The sequence below is a fragment of the Acomys minous genome (assembly GCF_964271855.1).
Source record: "Acomys minous genome assembly, chromosome: 18".
In the NCBI taxonomy this organism is placed as follows: domain Eukaryota; kingdom Metazoa; phylum Chordata; class Mammalia; order Rodentia; family Muridae; genus Acomys; species Acomys minous.
The window spans coordinates 55,659,883-55,681,964 of record NC_140501.1 but is presented as its reverse complement, the minus strand read 5'-3'; the positions used below and the strand labels follow the sequence as shown (position 1 = coordinate 55,681,964).

The 22,082-nt window shown below is 47.3% G+C and overlaps 1 protein-coding gene across 2 annotated transcripts; it reads right to left on the bottom strand.

Annotated features, from left to right (window-relative positions):
- Positions 1-2,922: 2,922 nt before the first annotated feature.
- On the bottom strand, positions 2,923-21,664 carry LOC311589720 (L-threonine 3-dehydrogenase, mitochondrial). 2 transcript variants are annotated; one of them, XM_084768303.1, is made up of 10 exons: positions 21,515-21,566; positions 13,690-13,943; positions 11,400-11,602; positions 8,873-8,915; positions 8,241-8,311; positions 7,290-7,439; positions 6,820-6,992; positions 5,505-5,595; positions 4,721-4,990; positions 2,923-4,048 (listed from the first exon to the last, which is right to left on the bottom strand). In XM_084768303.1, exons 2-10 carry the CDS (start codon positions 13,716-13,718, stop codon positions 3,918-3,920), a joined length of 1,161 nt encoding a protein of 386 aa, XP_084624429.1. In that variant the 5' UTR covers positions 13,719-13,943; positions 21,515-21,566; the 3' UTR covers positions 2,923-3,917. The 2 variants fall into 2 exon arrangements, with proteins under 2 accessions (XP_084624429.1, XP_084624430.1); XM_084768304.1 differs by lacking the exon at positions 13,690-13,943 and having other exon boundaries at positions 21,515-21,664.
- Between the last annotated feature and the right edge of the window lie 418 nt (positions 21,665-22,082).

The window sequence follows — 22,082 nt, the reverse complement described above, 5'->3', positions numbered from 1 at the left end:
TTCCTAGGCATGTAAGTCTCAAATTAGAATATCTTTGGATTGGATTGGATTGGATTAGAATTTTTGCTTTTTGTTTTTGTTCTTTTGAGTTTTTGTTTTTATTGTTGTTTGTTTTGTTTTGTTTTTGATTTTTCAAGACAGGGTTTCTCTGTGTAGCCCCGGCTGTCCTGGACTCGCTCTGTAGACCAGGCTGGCCTCGAACTCACATCAATCCACCTGCCTCTGCCTCCTGAGTGCTGGGATTACAGGCGTGCACCACTAGAATTTTTGCTTTTTAAAACTGCTCTTGAATTTCGTTTTTAAAAAGACGACTTGCTTTATTTTAGCTCAGGATTGAGGTAGAAGTTCCAAAACCTTCTGAGATGGTACCATATTAGTTATTTTTCTATTGCTGTGTTAAAACACCATGGCCAGGGCAACACAGAAGGAAGGTTTACTTTGGGTTTATAGTTTCAGGGACTAAGAGCCCATCATGGTGGGGCACCGTGACAGCAAGCACGTTGGCTGGAGCAGCAGCTGAGAGCTCACATCTCAATAGCACACAGGAAGCCGAGAGCCCATTCAGAATGACACCACCCACAGTGACACACCTCCCCCAATAAGGCTATGCCTCCTAATCCTTCCCAAGTGGTCCCACCACCCAGGAACCAAGCCTTTGAACATTTGAGCCTGGGGGGGGGGCGACAGTTGTATTCAAACCACCACAGGTCTTAATCACACTTTTGTCATTTTATACTACTTAGCTGTGTGGGGAGCGTTTCTCAATATTGATGATTATAAAAATCGCAATATTGGCCGACTCTTAAAGGTATACTGAAGGTGCCGTATATCCTGCAGTATCAAATATCCAGCCAAGGTTTAGTGCTTTATGTAAAATTCAACAAGCACATCATCTCGATAGTACACCAATTTGCTTTCATCTTTAACCTACCTATGGGAGAATTAGTTGTATACAAAAAGACTTACTTAAGATCGATTCCTTGCCAGGCGTGGTGGCACACTCCTTTAATCCCAGCACTCGGGAGGCAGCGACAGGTTGATCACTGTGAGTTCGAGGCCAGCCTGGTCTACAGAGTGAGCCCAGAATAGCCAAAGCTACACAGAGAAACCCTGTCTCAGGAAAAGAAAAAAAAAGAGTTTTTTTTTCATGGTGTACTATCAGCAAACATTTGACAGATATGACTATTTCACACACGCAAACACACACACACGCGCGCTCGTGCGCACGGTCATACAAAATGAGCTGTGAGTGGTAGAAAATGTTTGAGAAGGGCCAGAAGCGAGCTGAGCGCTGTCCACAGCTGTGGTTCTGACGGCCGCCATGCCTGAAGATAGGAGCTTACGGAAGTGGCTCCTGGACAGAGGCGTGTGCATTTGAGAACGGAAACTGCGTTTCCAAAACAGCGTCAGGATCCGTCTCCCTCCCTTTCAGATCTTTATCTCCTGCTCCTTGCCACTTCTATTACCCATGTGCCAACATAGCACTGGGGCAGGGGCAGGGTAGGGGGTGGTAGGGGGCAGGCAGAGGTGGGGGAAGGGGTTTGCTGCTGTCCTTATCTTTGCTATCCTGAGCACGCTATTCTGTTCACAGTAAGCTTTACAGAGACTTCGGCAGAATGACTTTGCTTTCTTACTGTACATTAGAAAGTAAACCGTGAATTTATGGTCTAGCAGCCATGAAAGAAGGCACCGGAAAGGAATGTTGGTTCTCTCCCAAACGAGCCAAGGAAGAGCATTAGAGCCTTTAAGCAAGCAGATGGGGCTGAAGATGTGGCCTACCGGTAGAACACTTGCCTGGTGGGTGTAAGTTCCAACCCCAGCAGCCCGGGTGCACACACAATTCTACCCACATCATGGTTACCTGTGCAGACATATTTTTCACTATATTTATCTACTCCTGTTGCTTGAGGACCACCACGTGCACAGACTTCTAAAGTCACACATAAACTTTCTCCTTCCTACACAACCAACATCATTTGCTCTTAACCTGTTAGGTGACTCCAAAGGTAGCTTTTTGGGGGGCTGGGGTGGGGTTTTGAGGCAGTGTTTCTCTGTGTAGCCTTGGCTTGTCCTGGGCTCACTCTGTAGATCATGCTGGCTTCGAACTCACAGAGATCCACCTGCCTCTGCTTCCCGGGGGCTGGGATTAAAGACGTGTGCCACCACGCCAGGCTCAAAAGCAGCTTTAATCTGAAATGTGAACTTGAAATTTGAGTGACGTTCATGAAACCTCAATGACTAACAGGGAAACAAATCCGAGGCCCTTTGCTCCTGTGAGATGGTCAGAATTGCCCCATCCAGAGGCAGAGGAAGACGGTGCTGCTTCAGAGGGAGGAGGCCTACACGTGGTTTCTCTGTTGCTATCAAGACTACAACTCTAACGTACTGAAAAACAATATAAATTTATTTATCTTTATATGTATGAGCATTTGTCTGCATTTAAGATGTGTGTACTGTGTGCACATAAGCAGGTACGGCTGTTTACAGAGGTCAGAAAAGGGTGTCAGATCTCCTGGGGCCGGGGCTACAGAAGATTGTGAGCCACCATGTAAAGGATGAAAACTGAACAGCCAGTGCTGTTAACTACCAGGCCTTCCTTCCAGACCCCAAGTTATACATTTTAAGGTATATGAACTATGTGTAGTTAAAAAAAAAAAAAAGAGGGATTTAGGAAACAAAATCCACAAATGTAAGCTTAATTATACTAAGTGTGTGACAGATAACAGATAACCGATACTATTGTAGCCATTAAAACTCTATTCTAAACGTTCTCTAGTTAAAAAATATATATATATTAAAATCCAGTTAAGACAAAAACAAAAACAAAACACATACACACACACACACACACAGAGAGAGAGAGAGAGAGAGAGAGAGAGAGAGAGAGAGAGAGAGAGAGAGAGAGAGAGACCAGTCCAGGCAGTGGTGATGCATGTCTTTAATCCCAGCACTTGGGAGGATGTCTGTGAGTTCTGGGCCAGCCTGGTCTACAGAGCAAGTTCCAGAACAACCAAGGCTCTACAGTGAAACCCTGTCTCAAGAAAACAAAAACAAAACCATAACAAAAACAAAACAAAAAACTTATGCCACAACCTAGAAGTTTAAAATCTAAATACGTACCAACTTACCATCGCTAACCCATGGTGCTGCTATTATTGAATATTGCTGCTGAGCCAGAAGTTCCCCTTGCTGTGATATCTGCAGGTAGCCAGGCATGCCCACTAGCGTTTGAACAATCCCCCTGTTGGTGGCTTCACTACTAACACGGGAGAGTGTTCTTTAGAAACTGTGCCTCAAACCTAAGAGGGTTGGGCCAGAGTCAGCTCACTCCACTTTGCTGTGTCAGTCTAAGGGGGTAAAGCCCAGAAACTTGCATCTTCAAACAATCTCTCTAGTGCTGCTGATATCACCAGGCCAGGGAATTAAAGTCTTATAGGCATCGCTGAGCTTTTTAGCATCCCTCCAATGGGATCAAAACCCACAAGGCCCCACCCTCTTATGAACTGCATCATCTTTCATATTCTTAATAGCTTCAATAAATCCAAGGTAAAAAGTAAGTTGCAAGTGATCATTTTTTAAGAAGTGTGAAAGTCATAAACATGAAGAACATCTTTGAAAAATCCTTAAAAATGTAATCTTTGGTCAAGAGAGTAAGTCTTGGGAGTGCTGTTTAAATTTAATTTAATTTAATATAAATGTTGCAAATAGCCAGCACCACCTAGGACTTCCTTTCTGTGGCGCATGTACTTTGACCAGTTTAGGCACACAACAGAGGCTATGTGTAAAGGAACTCCAACCCCACCCAGAAGTTCCATGTGAGCTGCCAAAATCCAGTCCGGTTAGGTCTCCAACTTAAGAGAGCATCATGTCCCTTGCACCCACAAGGACCTGGGAACTGCTCCTCCTCTTTCGGTTAACTAGGGCAGCACTGCTGCTGGTTCCGTGAAGTTGAGCATCGTAGCCACTAAGTCCGGAAGGTCAAAGTCGTGCTTCCAGCCCCAGTCTTTCCGGGCATTGCTGTCGTCCAGGATCATGGGCCAGCTCTCCGCTGGGGAAAGACACAGGAGAAGACATTGGGTGGTCCAGGCTTTGGATCTGTGAATGACTGGACGAATTTTATATAAAGGCACAGAGAAGGAAATGCCATCTTTGACTGGGGCAGAACTAGTACACGCAGGGCCGCCTCTTCAGAAAACACTGGACACTTCCACGCTACTAATTTTTTTTTTAAGATTTATTTATTTATTACATATACAGTATTTGCCTGCATGTACGCCTGCATGTCAGAAGAGGACACCAGATCTCATTATAGATGGTTATGAACCACCATGTGGTTGCTGGGAATTGAACTCAAGGCCTTTAGAAAGAGCAGACAGTGCTCTTAACCTCTGAGCCATCTCTCTAGCCCACATTATTAAAATCTTATACGGCTTTGTAAGGGAACATTTTTATATCCAGGAGGGTGTTCGAGGCCATAGGTGACACTAACACCATATGAAGAAGGCCCAAGCCTGTGTGCACATGACATTGATTGCTTCTGTTTCTCACTGCTTTATTAAACTGTGAAAAGGTGAAATGGTGCTGAAATGTTTCTAGAACCTTTCTCCTCAGAAACCCATAGGGAAGTATCTGTGATGGAGGACCACCGCAGCTCCTCAGCCTTAAAGCCTCCCCAATGTAGTGGCATGGGACTCTCAAATGGACTGTCATGGGGGCTCACCTATGGCCTGACGGAGGGGATCCACGCAGTAGGTGATCTGGAAGTCGGGCGCGTGCTTGCGGAGAGCCTGGGCCAGCTCTTCAGGGGTGAAACTCATGGCATTGATGTTGTAGGTCCTCATGGACAGGTGCTCTGCAGGGGCCTCCATGACCTCCAGGGTGGCCCTGAGGCAGTCACCGACGTACATCATGGGAAGCCTGGTGCCGGCCTCGAGGTTACACTCGAATGTGCCCTTCTTTGCCGCGGCGTGGAAAATCTGGACCGCGTAGTCTAAAAGAGAACCCTGGCCCGTGGCTTTTCTCGGCAGGAAGGAGGCGGCTCAGGGGCTGTGGTGCCAGCTCTCCAGTGACCTTAATTCAGAACCTCGTTAAACCATTAAAAAATGGAAGGCTCCCCCAAAAAGGATCTGAATAGTATGAGCTATGTCGTGATTTACTGTCTTGCTTATTTCCGAACATTACAGGGTGTTTTTTTTTTCTGTGTAGCCTTGGCTGTCCTGGACTCACAGAGATCCTCCTGCCTCTGCCTCCCTGAGCACTGGGATTACAGGCCCTGCGCCCCTGTGCCCCCGCACCCGGCTCAAGTTTTACTGTTATACACAGGTGACTGAGAAATTTTTTAGTTACTGCATTTTTGGGGCCGGGAGATAAAAAAAAAAAACCAAACACTCCCTACTTTCCAATTTCTCTTGAAATACAGGGAAACTAAGGTGCCAGGTTATGGACTGAGCAGGGTCTCCCTGAAACAAGAGACTTTACAGACGGAGACTGGCGCCAGCACTTACCAGTTGTTCCTCCTCCAGGCTGGGAATCTGCAGAAATGATTCCAGGATATCGCAGGCACCGGAAATCTAACCCATACCGGTAATAATAGTACTAAGAAAAAGAAAGAGCTGGCTTTAAAAAAAAATAATAATCCTGTAATCCTGTAGATCAAATAAAACAAAAATAACTTTTTCCTAAAATATCATCACATGCGGTTAAGTCAAAATGTCCCTCAAGAGAATAAGCCTTTGGGTCCTGCAGGATGGTTCAGTGGGTAAAGGCACTTGCCACACAGCCTAGTAATTTGAGTTGGATTCTCAGAACCAACATAAAGGTGGGAGGAGAAACTCCGCAGTTGTCCTCTGACCTGCACACACACGCTACAGCACATTTGTGCATGCATATACACATAAAATATGCACAAACACAATTTTTAAAAGAAAGAAAATGGGATTTTCAGAATTTCAAAGTTTTTCCCTTTTGTTTAACAACATTCGATTTTGGCGCTACATCAGCACTGCAAATGATAAAGCAGCTTGCAGGTGGCGCTGCTGCTCGCTGCCTTGAGTACTTCCGGCTTGCTCCTCTGAATGGAGTTTGATATCCCGAAGCTGTAGGGCCAGACACTGACTACAGTTTGCCATAAAGGCAGAGTGAAAACATGGTTGGAATTTTCCACACTAGAAGGGAGGTTTCTGGGCTGGGGAGATGACGCAGGTGGTAGAGTGCATCTGGCACAGGCATGAAGAGCTAAGTTACATCATCTGGAGCCCACATAAGTAAGCAAGAAACAGCATGTGGCTGTAATGTAGCACTAAGGAATCCAAGACAGGATCCCGAAGGCGCAGTGCCCATAAGCCTGGCCTACTTGTTCCAGATTCTAGTAAGAGACTCAGAATTTCAGGTGGAGAGGAGTTGAGGAAGACAGCCAACTTCCGGCCTTCACACACATGAATATGTGCACATATTCTGTCCCTCCCTCCCTCCCACCCCCTCTATGTCTTTGTCTCTCTCTCTCATGCAGAAGACGTTTTAACACTCCCACCAGTAACTGCAGTGTTGAGAGCCTTACAGATGAGATGGGCAGCAAGCCCAAATGGGAGCAGTTTCAAGGCCAGAGTGCTAAGTGTTACTACCACGGCTGTGGGCAAGCAGCAACCAATAGCTAAGGAGTTCCGCCATGCCTATAAGGGGCCTACCACATGACAACACACCAGCTAAATGAGCACTCCTGGGATGCCAACGTGTTCCCAGCATGAAGGATGAGGTATCTGAGGCGGAAAGAATGGGGTTGGACATGTGGAATCATCTGTCTTGCTGAGAAATGCTGCTTACCTCGCCCATGAGCTCCGCGTGGATCTTGGATACCCCATATATGGTTCTGGGCCTTTGAACACAGAGATCAGGTGCAGGGTTCCGAGGAGACGTAGGTCCAAAAGCTCCAATCGTGCTGGGCACAAATAATCGCAGGTTGTATTCGGCTGCGACGTCTAGAATGTTATGCAGCCCTGAAACGAACAGACACTATGAAAATGTGAAGATAATACCAAGAAGAGACTTGATACCCTATGAACATATACAGGGGGAGCTAATCCCCCTCAGGAACAGTCATAGGGGAGGGGAATAAGGGGAAAATGGGAGGGAGGGAAGAATGGGAGGATACAAGGGATGGGATAACCATTGAGATGTAACAAGAATAAATTAATAAAAGAGAAAAAAAAAAGAAAGAAAGAAAATGTGAAGATAAAACCCCTTACTGAGATCTGGGAAAACTCTGCCCCATTAGGCCAGAGGCAGCAGCTCACCAGTGATATTCACATCTCTGGCCAAGGACACGTTTGCTTCTCCGACAGCACTCAGCAGAGCACTGTAGTGGAACAGCCAGCTGATACGATGGTTCACCACGATCTCGCGAAGTTTCTTGTAATCCAAGATATTGGCATAGACGAATGGGCCTGCAAGCGCAGAGCGAGAAGGGCTGCACACAGTGAAGAGCTAAGTGGACTCCCTGTCTCCTGCCACCGACCTGACAAGACCTCAGTCTCAGTCTCTCTTGCCCTCCCTCCTAACCTTCTTTTTGGAGCAGAACCTGGTTATGTAGCCCAAACCGGACTGGAACCTTGTGGTCCTCCTGCTCCATCCTTCCTAGCACTGAGCACCATGCTCCATCTTCCATGTCTGGCTTTCCCAGAATTCTTTGCTGCTTGGTTTTTTTTTTTTCTGTGTATCTGTGTACGTGGGCTAGATGAGGGTGCTCAAGTTATGGGGCAGGGGAGTGCCTGTGAGTGTGTATACCCATGAAACCCTAAAAAAGTCTTGAGCCCTCTAGAGCTGGAGTTACAGGTGCTTGAAAGCCACCTGATGTGGGTGCTGGGAACCGAACTTGAGTCCTCTGAAAGAACCCTTCACCACTGAGCCGTGCTCCTTCTTCATATTCTTAAAGCTTTTTTTCCTCTTCAGATAACTTAGGTTTTCCCTGTGGGCTCTCTAAGCCAGTCAGATAAACCAAAAGCTCAAAAGATAGGAATCAAAAGTTTTAGTTCTAAGACATTAAGTAATATCAAAGTATGTTACTCCAAAACTCCAGGTTCCGCAGAGCACTCCTAGTCCTTGCCATTTGAACGGAGCAGCGCTGAAGACACACTTTTAAGCCAGGACCATGCCCAACCCCTCTTTATTCGCATGTGGACTCCATGAACTGCCTCTGTGACTGCATTTTGGGAGCTAAAACATCTCAAGGGCTGTCCGTATCTCACCACTGTGGAAGACATGAGCAGGGGGCTTTCTTATGTCTGATAAGATCACATTGTCCTTCCCAAATCGTTTCCTGTAGGGAAAGAAAGCGCCACCCCAAAACCAGTCAGTGATGTCGAGGAGACAAGTCTTAGGTAACTACTGATGGTTTCAAACAGGCACTGCAATTTCTGGGCCTTTTCCAGTCACCTCCTTCCTCTTCACCATTGTCACACACCCCTCAGTTTTGCCTCCCCGAGTTCAGGCCTCCCGCTTTTCCTACCGCCTGGTTACTTATGGCCTTCCCCTACTGCACTGGTCACCAGTGCTACCTGCACACCCTTGTGACTTCCTCCTCTCCCTCATCCTCTCACTCTGTCTTCAACCCCAGATGAGTCCCTTTCAGCTCCTATAAGCACTTGCCCCTGCCCTCTGCTCCCAAACAACTGAAAGGTAAGTGGTCCATTTGGGGTGATGAGTCTCACTCTACCCAAGTTAGGACTGAGAGCAAAGAGTTAAGTAAAATGTGATTTAAGCGTCTGTTTAGATGTGACGTCTTAGAAGCAGAAAGAGGCCAGAGGCAAGAAAACAGATTGGGAGAAGTTGCAAGGCCAGAGTGTTCAAAAGTGCTAAGTGTTACTACCACGGCTCTTACCTCAAAAGGCTAGCAAGTCCTACTCCCAGCTGGCCAAGACCCCCTAGGTGAAGAAGAAAACAGGGTGAGACCCAAGTGCAAATCTATTCTCAGAGCATTAACAGTGGGATAAGATTCCTCCAGTCTTAGTGAGCTAAAGCAGGGGTGGGGGGTAGGGGTGGGGGGTAGGAGTTGAAGGTAGGGGTGGAGGTTAAGCGTGAGGGGTAGGGGTAGGGGTTAGGGGTGAGGGGTGAGGTGAGGGGTAGGGGTGGAGAGTAGGGGTAGGGGGTAGGGGTGGGGCGTAGGGGTGGGGTGAGGTGTTGAGCTGGTGCTGTTGCTATAGACTATTCTCAGCAGCATTGCAATGCTCAGAGCACAGGATAGCCACTGCCCATCATGGACTGGGGTCAGCTCAGGTGAGCGTTTTGGAAGTGTACAACAGGAAGAAGGAAAGAAACATAAGGAAAGTAACATTCATGCTGGGCCCAGCTCCAAACAAGGGAGAGTAAGAAGCCAGGTGACAAAAGGGGACAAGTTGGTGTGGTAGTGCACACCTCTAATTCCAGCACTTGGGAAGCAGAGGCAGGTGGATCTCTTGAGGTCAAGACCAGCTTGGGATAGCCAGAGCTAGATAGCCCTGCCTCAAAAAAGAAAATTAGAAGAAGGAGAAGGAGGAGGAGGAGGAGGAGGAGGAGGAGGAGGAGGAGGAGGAGGAGAAAAAGAAGAAGAAGAAGAAGAAGAAGAAGAAGAAGAAGAAGAAGAAGAAGAAGAAGAAGAAGAAGAAGAAGAAGAATCAGTGAGGAACCACTAAAAAATAAATGATACTAGCTCCCTAACTTGGAAGCCAGAGCCAGGGGACTAGGAACACATTTGGAGGAGGACAACTATAAATTTCCATTGAGACATTTACATAGCAGGAAGATATAGTAGTGAGATTCCTGCCAGTTAACTCAGGACTAAAACTCGAGTGGAGACAGAGAAGGAAAGCAACACAGACAACATGGCAGAAGAGGGAGAAATAAATTGTGTCAGTCAAATGAGAGGTTGTCTCGGGCTGCTTGGAAGTGACGACCACGTGGAGTGTAGAGTGAAGAGGGGGTGGAGCCAGGCACAGCATGTTCTGGAAAAGGAGGCTCTAGGAGAGGATCTGATAGTGATGAGCTCAACAGCAACAAGAAGCTCAGCCAGTGCTCGTATCCATCTTATTCCCAGCACACTAGAGTGCAGTAACAGTTTGTGATGGGTGATTCTGGCCTTAGGATGAGGGCTCTGACCAAGGAAAGATGTGCCTCGGAGAAAGATGTGTTCCAAAACTGGCACCCTTCCTGTCCATTCAGTTCTGCTGCCCTGGCCTATGATATGGAAGGAAATCAAGTTCCAGGTACCTAGGTCCCTTCAGAAAACAAGATTTCGTTAGGGAAAGCAAACACATGGCAGTTATGAGTAAGGGAAGCTGAAGACGGAAGACGTCAGCTAGACCCGCACCACTTTGTAGGTTCCCCCATTGTAGTTGAACTGCTTTTCCCCCAAAACTGGAAGACTAGACATTAGACAGGCATCCTGGTAGTCAGAGAGGCTATGACCAGGTAACAAAGATGGTGAATTTCCAAGACGGCCTGCTCCTTCCTCACCTTCCTGACCCTCCAGACAAAGTTCTTGTCAGCTTTTCTCCTACCAACAGGGTCCCTGAAGATGGACGGACTCAACAAGCTCAAGGCCAGACACGTTTGCACACAGTTATGGCCAATCAGCCTGTCTTTCTTTAAACTGACCAATCCTATATTAGGGAAGGAAAAAAATCTTCGGAGCCTTCAAAATCCTCAGCCCTCAGGAAGAGACTAGATTTCCGGCTTCCCTGGTCCTCCCTTCTTTTCTCCCTCTTCTTTGCAGAGCGCCCTTTTCTCTGAGTGCCTGCCGTATGTGTGTTTCCTCGCCCCCTCGTAAAGAAGGCCCTTCTTCAACTGCTGCTACCTGCTGAGCCTCTTAATTCTACCTGCCTCTTAATTCTTTCACTGGCAGAGAAAACAAACCCCTTTAAGAGCCCTAGGTAGCAACAAGACTACAGCAATTTGGCTTCAGAAGTGAAGGAACTGTTTTTCAGGATCCCTGACCTCCTCACCATCGTAGCTACTCACCAGTACATGGTATAGTCTGAACCCAGTAGGAAGGAGGCTCCCGCTCTGCTGCTTATGTCTGAGCTTTCCTCAGGGCCCCTGCTACGCTGTTGCCTCCCTGTCTACAGTGTTAGCAATTCTTCTGATAAATCTCTTACCCGCCCCCCCCCCAAAAGAACAATCCCTTCCAATCCAAACCCAGAACTATCCAAATAAGGCTGCTTCTGATCAGAAAAAAGGATTGGCACCCCAATGAAAAGTTATTTATGATGACACGCCTCACACAGAGACCCTTTCCACAATGCAGTCATTAACCCCAGCTCCAATGGGGCACCTGACAGCTGGCTCTCATAGCACAGCACACTCCCAGTCACCAAGAAACAGCTCAGAGGAAGCCCAGGTTCATCACACACACGAGGAGGAGAGAAACCAACCTGTGATCAAGACCCGGGGAGGCTCTGCTTCAGAGAATGAGGTGGAGTGGAAGTTGGCATCTGCTGGGATTCCATGATGGGAGTTGCCTAGAAACCGCCGCAAGGGAAACACAAGCTTCCAGCAGCTAGAGGCTTTGCTCTGTGCTGTCCCACTGACCACCTGTTTTAGCATCCCAAGGACCAGCATCTGCTCTTCTGATACCCTGGAAGAAAAGAAGGATGGAGTCCATTGCTGACTTTACATCTGTCCAGCTCCTGGAAACAAGATGCGCCCTGAAGCCACTGCCAGTTGAGGAGCAAGGCTTTCCTTTGTAATTCAGGAAGGCAGCAGACTTAAAAACTGGCTTTCCATAGGAAGCTACTCAAGTGCCTGCTTCTGGTCAGGGACAAAGGGATAAATGTTCACACAAAGCCTAACCTAGGGGTAACACTGAAGTCAAACCAGATGCACAACCAGCAAGCGCCAAACACCACCACCACCACCAAAACCCAAGGCAAACCAACCACCAGATCTGGTGAGGGCTTGCAATCTTGACCACAGTCGCTATCAACCATGTGAATCATGTGAGGGGACAAGCAAGTTCCACACTAAACAGCCAAGCACTGGCAATCTGTGCTAACTCTTCGGATGTTATCTTTGAAATGAGCCAGGCTAGAAAAGCAGATGGCTAAAGAAAAAAGGCCTGGCACTATTTAGTAAGCTGTGACTATTTAGCAAGCTTTTGTTTCACTCCTATATCCTTTGAAGGGCTCATTCCCAAATGCCATTTTCCCAGTGCTTCCAAGACTGCAAAGGTCCATTTAAGTCCTCCCTACTCCTGGTCCTCAACTGCACTACCAGCTGACAGTGGAATTGATGGTGGAATCTTTGTCTCGGGGATGTTAAGTGGTTCGAACACACATGATTGTTCCCAGGAAACAAAGGGGGGGGGGGAGTTCGGGGGGGAGCTACACCTCTGTTACAGACTATACAGATGAATGAGCAGTTAGAACGTGTAACTATGGAGAGGTGAGACATTACAGAACCGACTTAAATTTACCTCGGGTTGTCACTAGTCTCTGTAATTGTGCAATTGCCACCTGCTGCCCACCACTGTACCTAACTTAACTTTAACTTGTCAGATAAATTCTTTCAGAGTGTATCAACTTATCAGACCGCTCACTCCCACCAGTCCTAAAGCTAAGACTATCATCAGGTTGTATCTAAAACATAGCAAGGAAGTCTTTGCTTTGCTCTAACCCACCTACCTGATGTTCCCAGTGGGTTTAAAAAGTGCCTTGATCTAGGACATTTTGTTCTGTAACAATGAAATTGTTTCCCTCCAAATGTGCCTTTTGACCCAAGAGCACAGACTGAGATACTCCAAATAATATTTCATGATTGTGGGCAATAAAAGGATAGCAGCTTGAGGCCATTGTTCCTGTGGTGGCTGGGGCAGGGGGATGCTTTGTAAGCAGCTGAGGCCCTTCATCCCAGCTGAATCATAAATGAGCCTAGAAGACAGCCTTCCTGTCCTGAGTACATCACCAGCCTCCCTGCTCTGGTTAGCATCAGAAAAGAGGTAACCAGTGCTGGCCATGTTCCAGGGAACTTCTGAGACTTCCCTTAACCACCCTCAGAAGAAAGCCGTTAGAAAAATCCTCTCCGCAGCCAAGACCCGGTAAGAACCTAGATCTTTTGAGTCGGTTATCAGAAAGTTCAAGGAGGCCCTGAAATCACTGGATTCCCCAGGGCATTGAAACACAAATGACAAATTCCAATTCCCCAAAGCAAAAGAATCAGTTGAAAGGACCAAGAAAAAGCAAACTCCCAAGGCTAAAAACAGCTACAGTGCTTCTGACCTTCTCATCATGCCCACAAGGAGGCGCTAGATGGGTTCTTAGCTAAAGGACAAGTGTTTTACCCAGGCAGCGGGACAGCCTACCTGTGCAGACTCTTCCTAATCCACTAATAGCCAATGCTGCTCCTCCCTCCATGCCACAGGCCAGCAGAACTGCTCTACTTCTGCATGTTAATGCCTGGTGCCCTGCCCTCCAGCTTGAGGATGCGTTATGGGGAGAGCTTTAACGTGGAGATGTCAAATCACAGCCACAGAAGCTTCTGCCCCCAGAGCTGCTTTTCCATGTCAAGACTACTGTTTTGTTACTGCCCGCTTCATCACGACGAGCCACACACCGCACAGAACTATTTGGCTCCTCAGTAGACCACACAGACAATGGTAACTCCATAAGATAACATGGTGAAGGAACAGAAGGATGCTATAACCAGCTAGGTGAGTGATGAAATTACCCAGTGATGCTTTCCTGGTGTGTCTCCATGGTTGTGTGTGCAGGACTAGACTCAAAGCAGCAGCCCTCAATTTTTCCAATTTCAAGATTCCTTTATGTTCTGTGTTTGTTTGTTTTTGTTTTTTAAGACAGGGTTTCTCTTTGTAGCCTTGGCTGTCCTGGACTTGCTTTGTAGGCCAGGCTGGCCTCAAACTCACAGAGATCTGCTTGCCTCTGCTTCTCCAGTGCTGAGATTACAGGCTTGTGCCACAGTGCCTGGGATATTATTATTATTATTAGTAGTAGTAGTAGTATCATTGTTGTTATTATTATTATTTGAGACACCACACCTAGCCTCCTTTAAACTCTAACAATTGTGAACTGAAAGCAGGATGTGGTGGCATACGCCTTTAATCCCTGTGGAGTTTATGTGAAGTTTATGTGAAGAACACCAGCTGCTATTTACTTATTAATATTGTTTCTATTATTAGAGATGTTTATTTTTAGTAATTCATTTAATGAAGCCAACATACACACGTTTGTGAAAGGAACTGTTTTCTAAAGTAAACACAGTACAGTGAGAAGCGTGTGTAGTCAGACACCAGCTGACTGCCTTGCTGGCTTCCACGCTCAATCTGTCTTGAGCTTTCACTGAAGCTTCTGAAGAAAATGCGAACTGCACAGCCAAGTGGTGGTGGGGGGGGGGGAGGTAGGTGTCTCTAGATAAGCATCTTCCATACTTCTCTAAAGCTCAAAGGTTAACTAGCCTTTAACTTTGTGTGTGTTAACTGTACTGGTTAGGACCAGTGTGCCCAGCCCTCTGTATGTGCCTGTGAATGGAGGCCAGAGGTTGAGGTTGGGTTTCTTTCTTCCATCCCTCTCTCCACCTTTAATTTTTGAGAAGGAATCTCCCACTGAGCCCGAAGCTCATCCATTCTGCTAGGCTGGCTAGCTAATGCATTTCAGGGATCTTCCTGTCGTTCCTCCCACACACACACACCCCACCTTCCTTCCCATCACGGGACAGGAAGTGTAGATAATCAGCATCATGTTTGGTGGTTTCTGTACATTGGAGTCAGATTGGTCCTCATACATGTGTGACAAGTGAAACTGAGCAATTTCTCATCCTTTAATCCCCCTCAAACATTAGCTGCAGGGAAGGTCTACCATGTCATCACTGCACACCATGCTCTATTTATGCCTGTTGCCCTAGCTATCTAACATTGTGTGTGTGTGTGTGTGTGTGTGTGTATGTATATGTGTGTGTGTGTTTGTGTGTGAATGGGGGGGGCTATTTTGAGACAGGGTCTCACTATGTAGCTCTAAGGCTACCTTAGAATTCACTGTGTAGACCAGGCTGGGCTTGAACTCAAACCAATCCACCTACTCTGTCTCCCGAGTGCTGAGGTCTAGATTGCATGTGTCACTATGACCAGCTCTCACAGTGTTGAATGTTTCGGAAAATGTTGGTTTGCTAAGTGATGAACCTCTTCCAAGCAAATGTTATTATGCTTCCCTCTGCAATGTCAAAGCCACACTGACAAATGCCACGGAACTCCTAGGTGCTGGGGATGAGCACCTTTGCTTGTTCCTTTGTAGAAGTAGACTGCTTTGTTCATTTTTAGAATCCATCTGCTAAATTCCCAAGTGTGAACAACCATGTTGTCAGACCTTACATGAAGAACTAACGTTCTATCGGCAAGAGTTGGTGGTCGAGCTCACACTTCAGTCCCACAAAAGCTTTACCATAAGACAGCACCACATATGAGAGTAAGAAGGGGGGTTCATGGATGCCACCAGTCACCATCCAGCATCCTACAAAGATCTGCACTCAGAAGCCAAGGCTTCAGAAAATCATAGGTTGGTTCTTAAGGAAGTAGTGAAAGTGACCAGAGACAGCAATTACTTTGCTTCGGCTTGAACTAGCTAAGCAAGTGCTGCACCACGTGTCTGGGCCTTTAATTCTTTCTTATAAAAACTCATTAAGTTTTTGGGTTTTGTTTTTTATTTTGTTTTTGCTTCTTTTGTTGTGTTTTGTGTGTGTGTGCCTGTGCCTAATCATATGTATGTATGTATGTATGTATGTGTGTATGTATGTATGTGCACCACATGAGTGCAACTATCTGTGGGACCCAAAGAGGGCATCAGTTCCCCTAGAACTGGGGTTACAGACAGTTGGGAGCTGCCATGTGGGTGCTGGAAGCAAAACTCAGGTCCTCTGCAAAAACAGCAAACAGTCTTAACTGCTGAGTTATCACTCCCCAATTCTGTTTCATTGGCAGCCTGTGGCCATCAACAATATAATGACCCCCGGCAGTGTGCTACACGGCCTTCATTGATAGAGAGGCACCAGCAGTCCCTAAGTCCTGTGAATCATTAACACAAGTTCACCCCAGCTCCACAGAACGTGAGAAGGCAACTCAACAAACACTTGGACTATTTTGTTTCCAGCCATCTTCTACAAGTCTCTCCCATGACTGGTCTGGCATGGATCCATAAGCACAGAAGCAACATGGTGGATTCAGCCACCACTGCAAACTCATCCACTTCTGAGGAAAAACACACCCATGACACCAGCTCAGTCTTTGTATGTGCAGCTAAGTCTCTACCCGTCGGTGCGCCACTGGAAAGTAGAAGTGCTGTGACCCTTCGGGGTGCTGTCCCCTCAGGGGGACACTACTCTGCTTCTTCTGAACGGTGTGATTTGGTAATCTGTCCTGTTTAACGCTCAGTCTGGAAACCTGTCTAGCTTGATGCTTCAACAGCAGCAGATGCGCCGCTAGTCTGAAAATCTACAATAACCTGGGACTTTTAATGAGTCTGAACTAGGTACGTAAGCCACTCAGGTCACACTTCTCAGAGAGCCCTAAGTGGCTTGTGTTGAAAGTATGCTCCTGGCACCACAGCATTATTTAGCACGTTGGGTTGACAGAAGATCCACAGGGGAGCTGGAAGCAGAGGGGCACTGTCAGCCCCTCTTACTCAGTTAGGCACGTTTCTTTGGGTAAAGTCCCCTTCATAAGTCAAGGGACAGGCTCAGGGTGGATGCTCCTGGTCACTCTTTCCTGCACTCACAGTCACAGATGGCACCGCCAGCTGTCAGCTAGAAAATCAAGGTTTCTGTAATCCCCTGACAAGCTAACAACTCATTCTTTAGCATACAAATGTATGAACTGATATCCTTGTATTGCAGTATTGTTAAATTTAGAGACAATCTGAAATCATTTAGACATTTAGTGCAGTTTTCCAGTCATGATGAAGTACTCTTGCCTTTTGATGCCTTTCTATATGGATGCAGAAAAACTTGAAACCAAAGCCACAGAGATAAGAACAGGCTTAAAAATGGACAGAAGCCAGGCGTGGTAGCACACACCTGTAATCCCAGCACTCGGGAGGCAGAGACAGGTGGATCTCTGTGAGTTCTGAGGCCAGCTTGGTCTACAGAGTGAGTGCAGGAAAGACAAGGCTACAAAGAGAAACTCAGTTTCAAAAAAAAAAAAACTAAAAACAAAACAAAAGGGGGCACAGTATAGCAGACTACTTTCATCTCTGGAAACATATAATTATTACCCAAGCCTACAACTTTAGAAGGCTCTAGAAACAGGAGAATACCTCTCATTAACTACCAGAGGACAACCTCAGCCATAGATGTTCTGAGAGAAGCCTAGTGCACGAGGGAGAAAATGCCAATAGCAGCATTCTTCCTCTAGCAGTTTGACCTGTGGACTCTACAAAAGGTCTCAAGGATCTCCGGGGGTCCCCGGATGGTACTCTGAGAACAGCTTTTGCCTGGCCAGCCAGAAAGTATATTTACACAGAGCAAACAAAGATCCTTAGTCTCTCTTTGTTAAAAATCAAATAGTAGGCTGTGGGCTCTCTTCCAAGCACCTTGCAGACTTTAACTGCAAAGAATGAAAAAGAGAGGACAATGTACTCTCCCCGACATGTAACAGGACACTTTGTTCCCTCAGGAACGCCACTGAGAGGGGACTGGCACCAGCGACCCGGCTGATAGAGATGGCGCTCAACTGGATTTGTATGGACTTGTGCTCGGGTGCAAAGGTCTCACATCCGCTGCTGTAAGCCTAGGCTTCCTTGAGAAAAGGCTCAGGTGAGAGGCATGCACCCAGCATTGGTTGCACTGGCTTCCGGAGACAGTGTTTGCATCCCCCAGAGGGCAGCTCCAGCAGCACGGCCCACCCTTAGAAGTGCATGGAGACCAGATGCCACCAGGACCTCCTCTGGACTCTGAGTCTGTTCTTGGATACAAACGACTCAGCTTTACCTCTGGGAAGCGGGATTCCATCACAACTCTTCCGGGGACAAACAGTTCAGCCTCAGGAATAGTAGAGCTCTTTAAAGATAGCCTTCTCCACGAAGACAGGCAACTGGTTTTCTTCACCCCGAATTCCTAACTGCAATCAATTTTAGCCTCAGAGACTAAATCGAGACCTATAACGTCGCAAGCCCAGCACAGAAAGCATAAAACAAAAAGTAACCACCTTGAATGACTGAGTAGATTAAAGAGGGGGTGGTACATATACACAGCAGAATTTAGTCAGTCTTTAAAATAAAAGAACACAAAAAAGGCAGGCGGTGATGGTGCGCGCCTTTAATCTCAGCACTCGGGAGGCAGAGGCAGGTGGATCGCTGTGAGTTTGAGGACAGCCTGGACTATAAATCAAGGCTACACAGAGAAACCCTATCTCAGAAAAACAAAAAACAAAAACAAAGAAACAAACAAAAACCCCACAAAAATAAGAAATCCTGACACATGCTACAGTATAGATCGGCCTGGGGGACATGGTGCTGAGTGAAATAAGAGCATGCATACCTGGTTTCACCCGTGTATATTATAGTCAAAACTCACAGAAACAGAGTAATGGTGAGAAAGGGGCATCCCAGAGATCTACTTACAACAGCGCACATAGGTCACACTGATGTCTTTTAAAGGCTCATTTATTTGTGCATCTTATCAATATGGGTACTTTGTCTGTATGCATGCCTGCACACCAGAAGAGGGCATCAGATTCCATTATAGACAGTTGTGAGCCACCGTGTGGGTGCTGAGAACTGAACCCAGGACCTCTGGAAGAACAGTCAGTGCTCTAAACCTCTAAACCATCTCTTCAGCCCCACATCACTAACTTAAAAAAAAAAAAAAGAGCTTAATGTAAGTCTCTTGTTAGCTGCCCATAACCATAGCCAAACAGAAAAGAGTTTAAGGAGCTCCCAGACTCAGAGTATACTCAGAGCATGCATACAACACACACACATGCACACACACACACACACACCCCACCACCACCACCACCACAGAGAGAGGACACCATGCACACCCTAAACCCTATAGTATCCCTCCCCCAAGGGCACAGCCTCTGTTCCTCACACTCTTATCTTTTTTTCCTGTCACTACAGGAAAGTTTCTGCTGTGTCTTTAATCCTGCAAAGCAGAGCTCTGCCCTGTGCCCAGAAACCTGTTTAGGAAAAGTGCCAGCATCCTGACGCCAGTGTCCTCTGCCCAAGCTAATTGATACTGCTAGCCACGCCCACCCTCGTTCTCACCGGGTCTATACATCACAGTCATAGGCCTTCTGAAACTAGTAAGGAACAACAGTGAAGGCAGTCTATGCTTTGAGCTGTAAGGGCACTGTTTTAACAGTAAGGGCCCATGAAAAAGCCAGGTGCCTACAGTGAACTGCTACTGGGCCTTGTGAATTACCTGCTGTCCTATTTAACCCGACAATCCTCCTTGAAGATGGAGTCCTTTCCCATTTTGCAGGATCAAGTGCCCAAGGTAAGGTGGACGTTGATGGCCAAAGGAGGTGAGTGATTTTCTGAGTTTCTAACCCTCTTTTTTTTTTTAAAGATTTATTTATTTATTTATTTATTTATTTATTTATTATGTATATAGTGCTCTGCCTGCATGTACACCTGCAGTCCAGAAAGGGGCATCAGATCACATCATAGATGGTTGTGAGCCACCATGTGGTTGTTGGGAAGTGAACTCAGGACCCCTGGAAGAGCGATCAGTGCCCTTAACTTCTGAACCATGTCTCCAGGCCAAGTTTCTAACCCTCTTGTCACCACTGACACCAACACTGACTCAATCCCCCGGAACCCACATGATGGAAAGAGAAAAGTGATTCCCACAAACTGTTATCCGATCCATACATAAGCACCCCGGCAGATGCATACCCACACGCACACACGAGGAGGAACCAAAGATAGATAAATGCTTTTTAAAAGAAAAATAAGATCAAGCTGAGCAGTGGTGGCACACACCTTTAACTCCAGCGTCCCGGAGACAGAGGCAGGCAGACCTGTGAGCCTGAAGCTAGTCTGGTTTACAAAAAGCAAGTTCCAAAGACAGCCAGGGGTACACAGAGAAACCTTGCCTCAAGCTTCCCTAATTCCCCCATTGGAGTTTGGTCTAGTTGCTTCCCAAATGTGCAGACTCGTGTATCCCAAAAAAAGGTCTGTAACCTTGCCTAAGAGCTTATTCCTGTTTGACCAATAAAAAGCCAACACACCGGGGGGCAGGGCAAACGGGTTAGGCGTGCCTAAGGTTCCCTGGCTGGCAAAACCAAGAGGTTCTTCGAAAAGGAAGCAGTGAGAGACCAGAAGAGGATGGGGGTGGGTGGGTGGGTGCAGGATTCGGCTCAGATGACAAACATTAGCAAGTATTTGGATTATGGATGGGAGTTAGCTCAAGAGAATTTATTAGGAGCAGATGGCATGGGCTTGGGGCAGGGTATGGGATACCTGCCCCAATATGAGTGGTTAGTTTAGGGGATTAATATCTGCCCTGCCAAGGCTATTATAAAATATAACAGGTGTCTTTGGTTTTTTGTTTTGTTTTGTTTTGGTTTTGGTTTTGGTTTTGGTTTTTGGTTTTTTGGTTTTTTGAGACAGGGTTTCTCGGTGTAGCCTTGACTGTCCTGGACTCACTTTGTAGTCCATGCTGGCCTCGAACTCACAGCGATCCACCTGCCTCTGCCTCCCGAGGTTGTCTGTGTTTTCATTGATTGCTAGCGAGTTAGAAATTGCTGCATAATAACTATAGGGTTAATAATAAACATTTCTTAGGCCCTACCTCTAACGTAATTGCAGCCCCCGCCCCCCAAAAAGATCAGGGTTTAAGAAAGTTCCAGGTTGGACAACACCTCCCAGCCAGCCACAAAGCTCTAAGCAACAATTCCTCCATCCTCCACAGAGTCCTTCTGGAGATCAGGGCCAGGTGGCTTACCACCAGGCTCTTGTTGAGCTTGGGTAGCCTGTCTCCTTATCCTCAGAAATCGTACAACAGTGTCACCATACTGAGAGGCTTTAATATAAGCACACAACCTAGGAAAGGCATTTGTTCATGTTAACCCCAATCATGTCATTGGGAAAAAAAATGAATCGGGAAAGTCTGGAATTTACGTAGTGATCACTGAAAACAAGAACGCTTCAGGTGTGCGCCACAGACCCGCCTTCACCTGCTGAGGTTGGGAAACCACTGGAGAAACCTGGGACAGCCAGCCTCGGCCTGGTCCCTGGTGAAAAGGGCGTGGGGGCCCTCCCAAGCCATCCTTCTCGGAGATTGCATTCCAGATTACTAGACAAACCAGTTTTTTGGGGAAACATGTGCCCACCCCTATTCCTGGGAGACTGAGCACTGCTAAAAAGCAAGGGAGCCGGCGGTGTCCTGTCACCCCGGGCTGTGCGGACGCGCACCTCTCGCACCCAGGGCCAGCGAAGCAGCAGCGCCATGCGGTCGCCCGGGTCCCCAACCCGGCCAGCGGGGTTTGCTATCCCGCGCCCCGAAAGGAGATTGGGCTCCCGGGGACAGGCGCGGTACTGACCTGCAGACGCAGACGGCTGGATGCTGAGAACGCTGCTGGCGACCCAGAGGAGCACGTGTGGAGTCAGGAGTTTGGTTCGGCCTTTTATCTACTTTCTGCCCTGCACCCGCCTTGCCGCGGGAGCCGCCCCTCCTCCCATCCCCCACCCCCTTGCCCGGCCCCCTCCGCCACCACCTCACCTCCGCCCCAGGACGCTTGTGGTGAGCCCACACCCACACCTGGGACGGAGCTGCCCTCGCTACTGCACCAGGACGCGGCCACTCCCGCTCCACAATTGACAGGGGTTAGATTTAGACACGCAAGCGTCTCTGGAAGGATCTGCCGCAGACCCGTGTCTGGAGATGTAGCATAGCCGGCAAGAGAATTAGTCGATTCTCATTCCTTTCTGGGAACACTAATGTCAAATTAAGTAGCTTTCAAGACAAGGGCTAAGTAGGATGGGGCATTGTCTGGAAAGGAAGGACTTACCAACCTCCACCCAAAGGGACCCCGGCTGTAATTGAAAGATCCCAGGCATGGGTGTATCTCCTTTGATGGACCTATATTGCAGCTGTGCTGCCCAGGCAAA

Excerpts from the sequence above, each read along its gene's own strand:
- LOC311589720 (XM_084768303.1), bottom strand. The coding sequence starts at position 13,718 with ATGGAGACACACCAGGAAAGCATCACTGG. Across the intron at positions 8,916-11,399 it reads TCCCCGGGTCTTGATCACAG|GGGGTCTTGGCCAGCTGGGA; the intron begins GTTGGTTTCTCT and ends TTCTTCACCTAG. Across the intron at positions 4,049-4,720 it reads TCCCCTCCGTCAGGCCATAG|CGGAGAGCTGGCCCATGATC; the intron begins GTGAGCCCCCAT and ends GTCTTTCCCCAG.